The 14248-nt window shown below is 47.2% G+C and overlaps 1 protein-coding gene across 1 annotated transcript in view; it reads right to left on the bottom strand.

Annotated features, from left to right (window-relative positions):
• The window catches only part of MARCHF6 (membrane associated ring-CH-type finger 6), a 1360950-nt gene that overhangs the window by 501224 nt on the left and 845478 nt on the right, over nucleotides 1-14248 (bottom strand). Inside the window, exon 19 of the mRNA XM_078687648.1 lies at nucleotides 2803-3007. Coding sequence (XP_078543774.1) covers nucleotides 2803-3007 — 205 coding nt within the window. The remainder of the gene's footprint in view (nucleotides 1-2802; nucleotides 3008-14248) is intronic.

Here is a 14248-nt window from a genome sequence, read left to right as displayed (position 1 = left end):
TGTTAGCCAAAGGGGCTAAGGGGACCTACAGTTAGGGAACTGCTGACGAGAAGGCCACTCAGTTGTGGGAGCAAAGCTCCTGGGGATAAAGTCAGCACTACAGGGGCCAACGACCAACACAGGAGCTGCACCACCAGTGGCACTACGGCGGCACTGGGAAGGGTGCAAAAAAGACTTCGGGGATCCTGTGCGTTTCAATAGAGACCTTCGGTTGTGCGAAGTTGCTGCAGGCTCTGGCAGGGAGACTTTCTGAAGGTGACCACTGACAGGAGAGGTCAATTGGGTTCTTGTGGGATGCCAGGACACCGTCGATGGGCCACCCAAGGCCATAGGGCATTGGGTGCAGGGATGACTTTTGGAGTCAGATTTTTTTTCCAGCTCCGGTTGCGGTCCGGGGGTGGAGAGAGTTGGGAGGGAATCATCAGGTTGAGGCTGCAGGCGTCATCTTAAAGCTTGAGGGAGGTCGGGTGTCACCAGTTCCCAGGTCAGGATCGCTGGCGAGACCTACTCATGGTGTTGGGCCACTCGAACTTGGTCCGTGGGCGTCGGGTGAAGAATGGTGCAGAATCTTGGAGTCACCGGAATCCGGATTCTGTGGGCGAGTCTTTGTTTGAGCAAATCCGATGCACACAGGAGACAGTCTGTAATATGGTTGCAGGGCAGGTCCTCCGGGATCTGGGGGTTGCTGGCAGCTGGACTCACCGGGGTTCTTGCTGTAGGCAGGTAGTAGACGGGACAGGCCGGTATGGCTGGGGCCAAAGCAGTTGGTGTAATCTTCTCCCTCCTGGGTCAGCATTGCTCTTTGGTCCTTTTTTCGTCCTGGAATCGGAGGAGGCAAGGTTCAGGGTTGCCCCAAACTACTCGATTTAGGGGCATTCAAGGGGTGTGCAGGTCGGGACAAATGGGTCCCTTCCTTGGGGTGGGTACACCCCCTATTACACCACTCTCCAGTAGAAGGGAGCATGAGCCTCTCCCTAATTGTCTGAGTCCCCTCATCTCCAAGATGGAAGGGACAGAGATGTGTGCTTCACCTTATATCCCCCACCTGAGAGGTGGGGTTAGCAAAGGTGGGAACACTTCTCTTCCTAGCTTGGTTTTCACGTCATTTCTCCCACCCAAAGTGGGCAACAGAACCGGTGGGAGCCAGTTGCAGGGGGCAGCAAAAGGCAGGGACAGGTTCCAAAGGCGGTAGGCCTTTGAAGCTTCCCCTTTCGTGGACCCAGCCCATCCTGGGGGAGGAGGCATGACACCTCTGCCCAGGATGGGCTTTGTTTCTGGACCCAGAGAGCGGAGGCTCTCTACCCAGGGATCCAGAAACCTGTCTACCGGTAGCAAATGGTGGCTTGCCATTGAGAAACCACATAAGGGCATATGGTTGTTTTTCAGGGGGCACCTCGAAGACGCCCTCTGAGTGCATTTTAGTGGGAGAGGTGTGGCGCCGCGGCCAGGGCGACTGACGCTGGAATCTGGGGACCACGGTTCGATCCCCGGCTCCGGCGGCAGGTTAGCCCAGCACCATGTGACTCTGGGCAATAGCTCGCTTAATCTTCCCGACGGCCCCAGCGCCTAGAGACCCTTACGGGTGATTGTGCGCTTTACAAATGTGGACTTTACTTTATTTTACATTAAATGCCACACTGGCATCAGTGTAGGTTTAATGTGCTGAGACATTTGCTACCAAACTTCCCAGGTTTCAGTAAAGCCATTATAGAGCTGTGGAGTTCATAATGACCAACTTCCAGACAATATCCTCTTCAATGCTTTACTGCACCTACAAGGTCCAAGAATGGACTTAGAATGTGCAGGGGTACAGTGCTCATGCAACTTTACCCGCACCTGTGGTCTAGTGCACCCTGCTAGAGGGGTGACTTACCTAGGCCACAGGTAGTGGGTTGCAGGCATCGCACACAGGGATTTGTGCCATGTCAACTCTTCACTTTTTTCGGCACCAAAGCACGCAGCCTTCAATGGCAGTGAGTAGGTGTTAAGGTGCAGGGTCTCTAAGGGTGGCTCAATAGGTGCAGCAGCCCTTAGAGGCCTTCCCTGGTCACAGTGCCCTAGGTACCCATGGTACTTTTTACAAAGGACCTACCTGTGGCCAGAGATTTGTCAATTGTAGGTACAAACGTACAGTTTTGGGAAATAACACAGGCCCTGGGAACCAGATTTGCAGGGACCCAGGGCACATCAAGTCAAAGTGCATCAAGTGCTAGGCAAAATGTGGTAGGTAACCATGCAAAAAAGGGCACTTTCCTACACCTGGCAAAGGCTCAGACATCATCCCAGAAACAACAACAACAGAGATGTAGAACGACATGCACTAAAGTTTCAAAAAAATGCAGTCGTTTCTCAGCCCAGAAAGCCCAGCATACAGTTATTTTATAAAAAAAGGAAAAAAAAGTATTACATTTAACAATTAATGATTTTGCGGGGCTCTATTAAGTTCTGTTTTTACCATATCTAATTTAAAAAAGTTAAATATTGTGTATCCTAAGTGCTTCAGGGTCCTGCTGGTGAGTACTTTTCAGTACTGTATTATTCCGCCAAATGTAATCTTTAGTTTTAATTTACATCGTATGATTGGACAATCACAAAACAAGTCAGATATAATGGGTGAAAATGTTATAGTGGTTATGAGTATCAAATAAATACCAAATAAATACCAAACAAAGAATAACAATGAAAGAAATTGTGGAGAAAACTTGCACCATAAATAATAAAACATTAGTCCATAATAATTGCTGCATCCCAAATAGAAGTTATATAGAATATATTCAAAACTATTTCTTATTGTGTATTTACCCTAAGAGGAAACTTGATGGGCTTATGATATGGCTGAAAGCCTACAGGACCTCCTTGCTGAAGTATGGCCTGGTGTGCTGCATGAAGGCCTTCTCCGACAACTGGAACAGCATTGTTATTGCGGGCATGCTGGTTGTTATTTGCTTGCTGGTTCACATTGGTATCACTCTCCTCTTGGTCGCCGAGCAAGTACGAATGAAGATCCCTTTGAAAAAAGAATATCAGTTAAGCACTTCCAAACATAACAGTACAATGCAAACAATATGGAAAACATTTGTTTCTGTTTTTGGTCTGTGCTTTGGCCAAAAGCGTTTTTTTCCCCAACAGGTCAGAAACAAACAATGGCTATTTTGATCAATATTGCGCTGTTTGACACTCGCTTCTTCAGAGCACTCCTAATTCAGTTATAGGCAGTGCTTTAAATGGGGAAAAATAAGTGCAGGTACTCATTAAAATAAGCTAGCGGTGTGCCAAGTGGGCGGGGCTAGGGGCGAGACATAATGATACTCAATTACTTCTATACCAGTTGCAGCACATATCAAAACACAACAGAAATGCATTTATGTAAACAAAACAGGTTAAATCATTACACAAAATGAAAGCTAAACAGAATAGGTCAACATTTTCTTGTTTTGTAATTTTGCAAACTCTTAATGTCAAACCGTTATTTGTTGTTGTTTGGCACAATGCTATGTATTCTCAAGCGTGTACACACACAGAAACAAACAAGCAGACATACACAAAAGCATTCCACCATGCAAAGGAGCCTAAGCTGAATAGTCAGCAGTGGCTGAGCTAGGGTCTACAGAATCGCCTTGGCTGTCAGAGACAGCTTCTTCTCAGACAGCCTAGTGCTCACCAGCACTATCAGCCAATGAGCCTACCAGTAGCTAAATGCCATGACTAACAGTGATAAAAATAAGGAGTGGCGGTAGTCTCAGTACCTGTGAGGATCGTCCTATTTAAAGCACTGTCTCTGCCCTTTTCACTATGGTCAGGCTCTTCCTGTCTATTGCTGGTTCCGTGTCTTTACAGTCACATCTCTCCGTTTTTCGATTCACCTCTCATTCCTACCCAGCCTCTAACCTTCTCTCCATGGTTCTGCCACTCCTACTCCCACCTCTCGCTTACTCTCTCCACAAATCTCTTACATGTTGTCACTATTTTTTCCCCCTCTTACCTCCTCTGTTCTCCACTCCATGATGTAAACATACCCTAAATTAGCCACCTGGCCAGTATTTTGTTGAGCTATAATTCATTATATTTGTTGATAGAGCACGCTTAGTGATGAGTCCTGAATTTTTAAATAAAGGCTCACAAAAAAACCTTGATAAATCACAATTGAAATTTTTTCCACTAAATAAAAGCATAAATCATTTAATCACTTCAAAAGTATTTGCAAGCTGTGAAAGTGTGTGCCTGGACGCGCCTGCACGCGCTGTCGCTGCCCTGCAAATTCTGCAAGGCAACGTTACACAAATGTATGTTAAAATAACATTTCTAAGCACCCATTTCAGAATTGAACACATCGCTTGTATTTAATTGGAAAAAAGTGGCAAATGTAACTTTAGCTGTCACACTTTTATATTCCCCCCCTTCTATGTTTATCTCGTTTCCCCCAACCAGATCCATTGCCAGTTGTCCTTCATGGGGTGCTGCAGGGGTCCCTGCTATTCTTTGCTCTTCGGGCAGGGCTGCCTTCACACTCACTGATCCCTCGCTGTTTTAATGTAAATGCAGCCATTAGTGCTGGAGAGGCACACAAAGGGAAGCAGCTCCTGTGCTAAAAAAAATCATGAAAAGAAAACCAGCTTTGGTGAGGGTGAAGGGTTGTTAATCACTGCGTGATACAAGCCTTCTCCAACACCTGCAGTGTGGGAAAATTCAAATGGGCGCTGCAAATCCAGTAGCCTGTCTGCAAAAACGCCACTTCAAGGACTCGGGGAGATGTGTGACATTAGGAAGCAGAGCGGCATCTGTCCTGCGTTGGAAGAGATTCCAAACCCGAGCCTGCCGTTCCATCTATCAGGGTACCGGTACTCTCGCTGACAAACAAAAAGTGCCGGTAATGGCGGATAAAAAATTTGGAAGTGCCGGTACTCAGTACCGGTGAGTACCGGCCCATTTAAAGCAGTGGCTGTAGGGCAAAAGGTTGAGGAAAGGGATGGAATAGAGAGGAAGGCTGCAGGAGATTTGTGTGTTTTTCTGTCGAAAAGATGGTGAACTAAACTGAGTTCACCATGTTCAGGCGTGCAACATCACAACTGAGCAGCCACGATCATCTGCAGTAACACCTCAGGCTGGTTGAAAAGGACTCCATAATTAAAATTCTATGTCAGGACTGGAGGTGAGGACTAGGCTTATCTTTCATTGCTTTATTTTAACAGCAGCCATTCAAAGTATTAATCAACAGTAACAGTAAGCTACATTTCCCATCAGTCCTTGGGAAAACAAAACAAACGGATCCTCTAATCAGAGTGGCGCCCATCCTTCAACAATTCCCGTCGGCGCTCTGTCCTCTTTCTTTGCTGCTCCAGCAGCCTTCAGATAAGTATTCACTTCTCCCGTATTTCATTGTTTAGCTTTGATGGTATTTGTACTGTTTGCCCTGTACTCATGTGTTTTTGCTGCGTACCTTGTTCCCACATTGGGGAAGGGGGAGGTGGGGTTTGTTAATTGAATTACAATAGTTGTTTGCCCAGCATTGAACGTCTTTAGTTTCTTCGCAGCCACTTTGGTATGGTATTCCGAGAATATTCAGGAGGTGAGCTGGGATTGGCCAAACATTTAAACAATAGAGAAATCATCAGGTGAACTTACACATTGATTAGTCCGCAGATATGCGGTAAAGGGGACCCAAAAGTCTTTAGGTCTGGACGGTAGTGGAAGTTCCTCCGATTACTGGGTCAGCTGATCTCTACAATATGTGATTTCCTCTAACCATAGCTGGGATTTGGGGACACCTCTGCCCTCCCAGGTTTGAGCCATTTTTAGGTTTCGCCTGTCGAAAGCTGCGCAAGCAGCGTTTCGCACAGGCGAAATCTTTTGTCTAGAGTATGTGTATGTAGTCCCGCCCCTCTGTTCCATTGGCTAGCTCCATAAATGGAGGCTAGCCATTAGAACAGAGATCTGTCCGTCAATGCCGGAGCAGATTCGAGGGCGTTCCCGAGAATTTTAGGCTTTTGCCCACGTCATGCGGCTGTGGGCGTGTTTATTTTTTTTTGGGGGGGGGGATTTTTTTGGGTCATTCCACCGAAAGAAGTCGTCTTTGGTGAGTGCTTGTTACTGTATGCGTTTTACACGTAAGCTATTTTGTCGTGTTCGCTCTTAATCTCTCTTTTCTGTTTGCTTTGTAGGTTTGCTCGTGTCCTGTGAGCTGCTTGTTAAGTTTGCCCGTGTCCTGTGAGCTCCGTGTACTGTAGTGCATGGCCCGCTTGTAAGTATGCTATTTTGTCGTGTTGGCTCTTAATCTCTCTTGTCGTCCTTGGTAAGTGCTTGTTACTGTATGCGTTTTACACGTAAGCTATTTTGACGTTTTCGCTCCTAATCTCTCTTTTCTGTTTGCTTTGTAGGTTTGCTCGTGTCCTGTGAGCTGCTTGTTAAGTTTGCCCGTGTCCTGTGAGCTCCGTGTACTGTAGTGCATGGCCCGCTTGTAAGTATGCTATTTTGTCGTGTTCGCTCTTAATCTCTGTTTTCTGTTTGCTTTGTAGGTGTGCTCGTGTCCTGTGAGCTCCGTGCACTGTAGTTTATGGCCTGCTTTGCCCGTGGTGCAAGTATGCTATTTTGTCGTTTTCGCTCCTAATCTCTTTTTTCTGTTTGTTTTGCAGGTTTGCTCGTGTCCTGTGAGCTGCTTGTTAAGTTTGCCCGTGTCCTGTGAGCTCCGTGTACTGTAGTGCATTTCCCGCTTGCAAGTATGCTATTTTGTCGTGTTCGCTCTTAATCTCTCTTTTCTGTTTGTTTTGTAGGTTTGCTCGTGTCCTGTGAGCTCCGTGCACTGTAGTGTATGGCCCGCTTTGCCCGTGGTGCAAGTATGCTATTTTGTCGTTTTCGCTCCTAATCTCTCTTTTCTGTTTGCTTTGTAGGTTTGCTCTATCTTGTGAGCTTCTTGGTAAGTTTGACCGTGTCCTGTGAGCGCCGTCTACCGTAGTGCATGGACCGCTTTCCCCGTGGTGCAAGGACCGGCAGGTAAGCCATTTTGTCTTTTTTGCTCCCAATCTCTCTTTTCTGTTTGCTTTGTAGGTTTGCTCGTGTCCTGTGAGCTGCTTGTTAAGTGTGCCCGTGTCCTGCCGGAAGAAGTCGTCCTTGGTGAGTGCTTGTTACTGTATGCGTTTTACACGTAAGCTATTTTGTCGTTTTCGGTCCTAATCTCTCTTTTCTGTTTGCTTTGTAGGTTTGCTCGTGTCCTGTGAGCTGCTTGTTAAGTTTGCCCGTGTCCTGTGAGCTCCGTGTACTGTAGTGCATGGCCCGCTTTCCCCGTGGTGCAAGGGCCGGCAGGTAAGCCGTTTTGTCTTTTTTGTTCCCAATCTCTCTTTTGTGTTTGCTTTGTAGGTTTGCCTAAGTCCTGTGAGCTCCGTGTACTGTAGTGTATGGCCCGCTTTGCCAGGTATGTATGCTTACTGTATGCGTTTTACACGTAAGCTATTTTCTCGTTTTCGCTCCTAATCTCTTTTTTCAATCTCTTTAATTGTAGTAATCTTATTTGCTTCCTTTTTTTTTATAGGTCGAACATGCCCCGTGCAAACACAATAAGGTTAGTCCCATGTATGTATCTATCCATTTTATTTTATAATGTTATTGTGTTTGTTTTTAATTTTCTATTATTGATATTTATTTACTTAGAGTAATATATTTGGTTATTGACTTTGGGTAATGCTATTATTTTGGGTAATATGGCTTGGAAGTATTTTGTGGAAACTGCTTTTGGGGGGAATATCTTAGTTTGTTACATTACGGTGGGCCACATTATTTTTCTTGAATCTGCGGTAGCCGAAATCTTAGACAGTTCGACAAGCAACGATACCAGACGCAGCAAGATGAAGGTAAGCGCGACTTTTACTATTTTTTGTCTGGGGAGGTGCCAGCACCTCCCTGGACAGGAAACCTATTGTCCAGGCCTCCCCTGCCGGAGTTTCATCCAGCAGCAGGAGGGCAGACTTGTGTCTGTGGCAGCAGCATCCATTTTGTGATGCTGGAGCTCTATTTAACTTTAACCGGGTAAACCAGTAACTACACGTCTTCTCCCTCTAGAAGGGTGGAATGCTACCCCCGCCACCAGGACTGGCAGGGGGGTAGTATTCCAAAGTGTTTGACACATTACACAACATGTTTAGATAAAGCCAAACGAAAGTTAGCATTAACCGAGAGGATTATAATGCAGTATATGGTATGGCTATATCATAGAACAGCTATAAGGAGATGGTGCCGAAAGCTGCAGAGGGGCTCAGCTCTTGTTAGGGCACCCTCTCACACAAAACCAAGCACTCTGCTCCCAGGCCTGCCATAGGAGTGACTTATAGGTTAATATGTGTCTATATATATGTATGGGTATAAGTATACTATATCCCAGTAAGGGGTGATTCCACCACCTTACGCAGGCTGCAGGTGCAGACCTGTGGTGTCAGTTTGGAAGGCTCACCAGGGGTGGCACAATACATGCTACAGCCCCTGGTAGGCCTAGGGTTCACCTATGCCCTGGGTAACTAGGGTACACTATACAGGGGCTCACAAGGGTGACCCAGTAACCAATCGGGTATGTACCTAAAGTACATGGTATCAATTTGGAGAGAGAACAGCTAGGCTGTTGGCCTGATTAGCAGGGCCAAAGCCAGACTAAAGTCGAAAAACCAGTGAAGCACAGCAAAAAGTGGGGGTAACCATAGGAAGCAGACCCTACTCTCCTACACAGGGAAGTGTCTAACTCCCTGACATTGCGAATTTCCATGAAAACATTGTTCTCATCATAAAAATGGGCACCATCGTCTGTCATCACCATAATAACTCTTTTTCTGAATCTGAAGCAAAAGGAATGTGGAGTGTTCTACATTAAAGGAGAGTTCTATTAGAATGTGGTTGTCCCGGCTGTGTCAAATGTTGTGGAGGGCGCATCTTCGCTTGAAGTTGTCTCGGATCTGCTTTCTGCATTGGTGGCATCGTTCTGGGTAAAGATTGTGGTGTCTGATTTAAAGTCGGGTTGGCCGTCTGCCCCGGAATCAGGGCAGACCCCGCGGCACAATCAAGAGGCACAAATGACATCTAGAACAAATCCGCCAATGGTAGCCCAACTAGAGGACTCTTCGGATCCTTGGGGACGAAGATACGCCAGTGAGCCTAAAGGGTGCCAAAGATGGACAGCATGGCCTCCTTAAAGGCCTTAAATTGTTGCCGTCTCGCTGATGGACCCAGGGATTCAGGTAGCAGGGGGATAGGTTGTGAAATCGGTTCCTTGATAGGGGACAGAGATCAGGAGGCACTTTGACATACGCATGGCTTCCTCTGACAAGAGTGGCAAGTTCAAGGGGAGTCACACTTCAACTTCCTATGTTTCTTTTTCGATTTTGACTTACTTGATGACTTGCAGTGTAAAAAGGACTTTTAGCTGGAATGGTCTGCACTCTCGATTTTGACTAGCCCATACGCACCTTCGTACACTGTTTAGAGATGTAAACCTTAGCTTTGTGGTCCTGGATCATCAAGGGATTCAGCCGGGCACAGTCCTTGCAAGACTTGGGGTACTGCAAAGTCCCTTGACACCTGTGACCACTTGGCGTGTATCTGTCGCATCAAAATGCTCAAGGTACATGTGTGCTGCAGGAATCAAGCCAATCTTGTCCTATATTTAAAAGTAGCAGCCTACAGGATCATAAAAAAATATCTGAGAGGTCGCCTCACCCATAATTTATCATGGCATGCTTCATCATAGGAGACCTCTCACACCGGAGTAGGACAATGCCACTTCAGTGAACTCAACAAAACAAAATGTGGGAGTTCTTAGATATTTTTTCAGGACAAATTAACAAATCCAGATCACAAGCTAAAAATAACAAGGAGTATACCCAAATGAGATTCCTTTAATAATGGGTACCCCTGGTATAGGGTAAAATCAGAGTTGTGGTATAAGGGTAGAATTAATGGTTCACTTAACCACTCTAGAATGCCAACATGTTTCGACCTAACAATAGTGCTACAACTCATGAAAGGTCTTAGTCAGGGTCAAAATAACTCCCTATCCACATAGTACATGCAAAAAAAGGAGACATGTGGGGGGCGGATCCTGCCTGGCCTAAAGATGGCCTCTTTGTAACGAGCTCCACCACACACCACATCTATCCGTTAAGAATCCGCAGCTTCATCTACTAGTCGCACATGGAGACCACGGATTACGTTGCCCTTCGTCTGATGAACCTAGCTCTGTGCCCATAGTGCGATTTGCCTGCATGTAACCGACGATCTGGCCGGCGGAGAACGTGATGACGTGCGGCTTAATTGCTTGGCTGATGAGTTTGGCGTCCAGCATGGTTACGGCCTGCTGCGGCTGCCGTCAGTGCATCAGAGTGTGCGGGGTTTCCATCAGTGATAATCCTGGCTGGGAGTCCCCGGAGCTGCCTTTTGTTGCGAGGTGCGCCCCAGCATTGACAACTGCAAGGTGAGCCCCGTTGCGAGGAGGATTGAGCGCCGCGACCGAGCCTGGCGTTGGGTGGTGCTGCGGGCTGCATCGTGCTGCTCGGATTCGGCCCCGGGCCACTGGTGTTGGAGATTTGGTGTTTTTTGACCTGCCGCCCTCGGCTCTGTGTGACTCGCCTGCTGGTATTATCTGGGTAGAGTGTCGCCGCCGCAAACATACTCGTGCTTCCTGCTCCGCCTGGTGTTTCCTCCTAAATAGGTGTGGGAGGCTGTAGAGACACTCATTGCTCCAGTGTGGGGGCAGGGATCAGCCCCACATCGGAGTTAATCATTGCAGTGGTCGATGGCCCTGGTGCACTAGTACATTTACCTGTTGCTACATAAGGGGGGGCGGCGCTGTTCACCCGGTCTGCAGCTCTCCAACGTCTCGGCCAAGTGCACGTGTAACTGAGAGGCCTGCTGGTCAGTAGTCGCCGAAAATGGAAAGCCAGACAAGTCTCAGCTAAAGATCAATTTTGAACAGCATAAATCCCGGCGTTGTGAGGACACTGTGGAAAACACGATGTCTGAACCTGACAACCCCACTGAAGATCCAGTTGGCGACATTAAACAGATTATTGCGTCCATGCAGCAGGGACTGACAGCTATTGACTCAAAGATTGGTACTTTGGCCTGCAGAATGTCCGAGAGAGTCGACAAGCACTCCAAACGCTTAGATATGGCGGAGAGTCGAATTACGAAGGTAGAGGAGGCTCAGTCTGATTCCGACAGCGCCTAGAAACATGTGGAGCAGGCATTAACTGCCTTGCAGGATAGAGATGAGGAGTTGGAGGCCTGCTCGCGGCGCAGTAATCTCCGTATTACGGGCCTGGATAAATCCACTGGGACGGGCAATAGGAGGACTTTGTGGAAAAATTGCTCAAGACACTGTTGGGTGCTGAAACCTTCTCTCCTCTGTTTGTTGTGGAGAGGGCGCATCGTTCACTCGGCCCTAGGCCCCAGCCCAATGCCCCTCCACAGTCCATCATTGCCAAACTTTTGAACTACTGTGACAGGGAGAGCAAGAGAATTGGGCAACTTACAGTATGAGGGGGCCTCGATCTCTCTTTTCCCGGACTTTACTTTCAAAGTACAGGAAGCTACGAGGCAATTTACCCCCTTGAAACGCAAGCAACGTGACCAGAAGATAGAGTATGCTATGTTATATACTGCTCGTCTCAGGGTGTTGTTTAATGGTAAAGCTAAGATCTTCTCAGACCCCAAGTCATAACAGAAAGCCCTCAAGGATCGGGAAAGGGTTGGCAAGCGTGGAAAGGGACAAAGCGACTCCCCCACGGCAGATGCTGGGAATGGCAACCTGGATCACAATGACTGAGGGGGAGGGTGCTTATCATGAGATATTCTGTTTCAATGTGCTCACTGTGGTTATTCTAGAAAGCATAACGGGGGTATTTATGATGTTACTCTGACTGTTATGCCAAGCTGTTGGTCGGCTGACTATGGCCTCATACTATCGAACTGAGTTTGCATCTTCACCTCTGTTATTCTTTTGGGGGGGGGGGGGGCTTAATGGGTTACCATGAGAGGTGAGACCGTGCAGCACTTTGGCGATATGAGGGCATTTACGTTGCTCCTACTAGGTATCTCCTAAATGTTATAGTTTTTTTCATCTGAAGCTTTAGGATTGGTATCCAGTGTTGGGGTAGGAAGGGTGGGTTAGTTTGATACTGTTGGGCAACATCCGCCCTTTTGCCTTACCCGCTGTTTTTTTCTATTTTCTTGGGGTTTATTGTTGCATTTGTGAAGTGTATGTGTGATTTTTGCGTTTGAGTTTTGGAATTGGATAGACTGACATTCGCCTTTGCAAAGTTGGGGGAAGCAAGGCGTGGGAGGGGGCGGGATTGCGGTTTCTTTCTGTATTTTTTGCTTTTGCAGATCACATGCCTTTCTTTGTCTATGATGTACGGGGGAGCTTGCAGGGACTCAAAGGGTGGCTATGCTGCTGGTTAGTTTTTATCACATGACAAGTCCAAATCTTAGCAAGGGTCATGTTAAGCGGATGAGCCTCCTGACGTGGAATGTCAGGGGCTTAAATGATCACCGAAAGGTGTGGTAAATTCTTGCTTACCTGAAGCCCAAGGAGGTCGATATTGCTTCACTTCAGGAAACGCACTTTAACCCTGGCTGTGCATTACTTACAGGTAGCAGGGTCATTTCACGCTGCATGTTTCAACTCCCATGCTAGGGGTGTGTTGACATGGGTCAACCCTAAATCAGGTCTTCAGCTGGAACACTGCGACTGTGTGCGGGCAGGTATGTTATTTCTAGATGCCATGGTCAGGAATTAGATTATCTTATTGTTAATTCCTATGGCCCGAATTATGATGACCAGCTTTTTTATCAGTCCATTCTTTCACTACTTAACGACCGGCAACCCTCATCATTGTTCTGGGGGCGGCGACTTTAATTGCATTCTAGACACAGCTCTTTACAGCAGCAATTGGCTGATCTATGGAGAGCCAGCTCGCGTATAAGAGGCGGATTCGTACACTATTCAGCTCACCACAACATACACACATGCATAGATTATTGGCTCATTTCACGAATTCTGATGCCTAAAGTTCAGGACTGTTCGGTTCTGCCTCGTTCATTCTCAGACCACTCGCCCATTCTGCTAACTATTACTGTGCCATCTTGTAATCCTCCTCCTTTTTTGTGGAGATTCCCCCTTTATTCGCTATTACACTCAGTCTTTAAATCCGAGCTGCATTATGCAATCTCAGAGTTCTTCGACATTAATGTGGGCTCGGTTGACTCCTTTGCCACAATCTGGGAGTCATTCAGGTCTATATCCATGGTGTTGCCATCAGCAAGCACGCGGGGTTCCTCCATTCCATTAGAGACTGGCTTACTTTGTTGGAGGCCCGACAGGCTAAACTGGAGGCTGAGCTGTCCCTCAGAAATCACCCTGAGTTAAAAGAGCAACTTAAGGCCACGCTGGCAAGTATGCTTCGACTAGACACTATGGAGAGTCCGACTGGCCAGGATCAGTGCTGGTGGCACTGGCTCGCCGTAGATGGGAATCCAGGTGCATCGCTGCACTTTTTGATGAGGAGGGTACTGTCCTGACGGAGCAGGTGGCGATCAACAACTAGTTTTGCAGATATTATCAGGAGCTGTACAGTTCAAAGATCTCCCCTAGTGCTGACTATACAGCGCAATATCTTGAGTATATTGAACTCCCTTGGATGCAAAACTGGCACAGCGAATTCTTAATGCGCCCCATTGAGGTATAGGAGATACGCCTCACCTTAAATTCACGGTGTCCTTCTATAATAATATTAATAATAATAATATTAATAATAATAATACTCAAGTTTATAAAAAGCTTGGTTACACTAGGCTAGTGTGTCCCCGCGCTGCGGTACAAACCTAAAAGCACATCTCAAAAAGACACCAGCCCCAAACAGAGTGAGGCACCCATAAAACTAATCAGAGGGGAATAGAAAAGTTTTCAGCTCCTTGCGAAAAGTCGTCTCCGAGGCCTCCATCCGAAGTCCCCATGGGAATTCCACTGCTGTGCCGCCAGAAAACGAAAGGAGCAGGCGCGCCCATCCTTGCCCTCCTGACGGCGGGTATGCTGACCTGACCCATCCCGCTAGATCAGAGTCAGAAGGTTATGTAGGCAGGTGGGCCCCTTCCTTTGTCAAATCCGATAGCTAACACAGAGAGCCTTGAACAAAATTCGCTCCTTGATCGGAAGCCAATACAGGGAGACCAAGGCCTTCCTGGAAGGGGCTCTCTTAGGTAGCATCAGAACCAGGCG

This window comes from Lissotriton helveticus, chromosome 4_1 (genome assembly GCF_964261635.1).
Source record: "Lissotriton helveticus chromosome 4_1, aLisHel1.1, whole genome shotgun sequence".
Taxonomy (NCBI): domain Eukaryota; kingdom Metazoa; phylum Chordata; class Amphibia; order Caudata; family Salamandridae; genus Lissotriton; species Lissotriton helveticus.
Note: the sequence above shows the minus strand (reverse complement) of the source record. Positions and strands in the feature narration are given on the sequence as shown.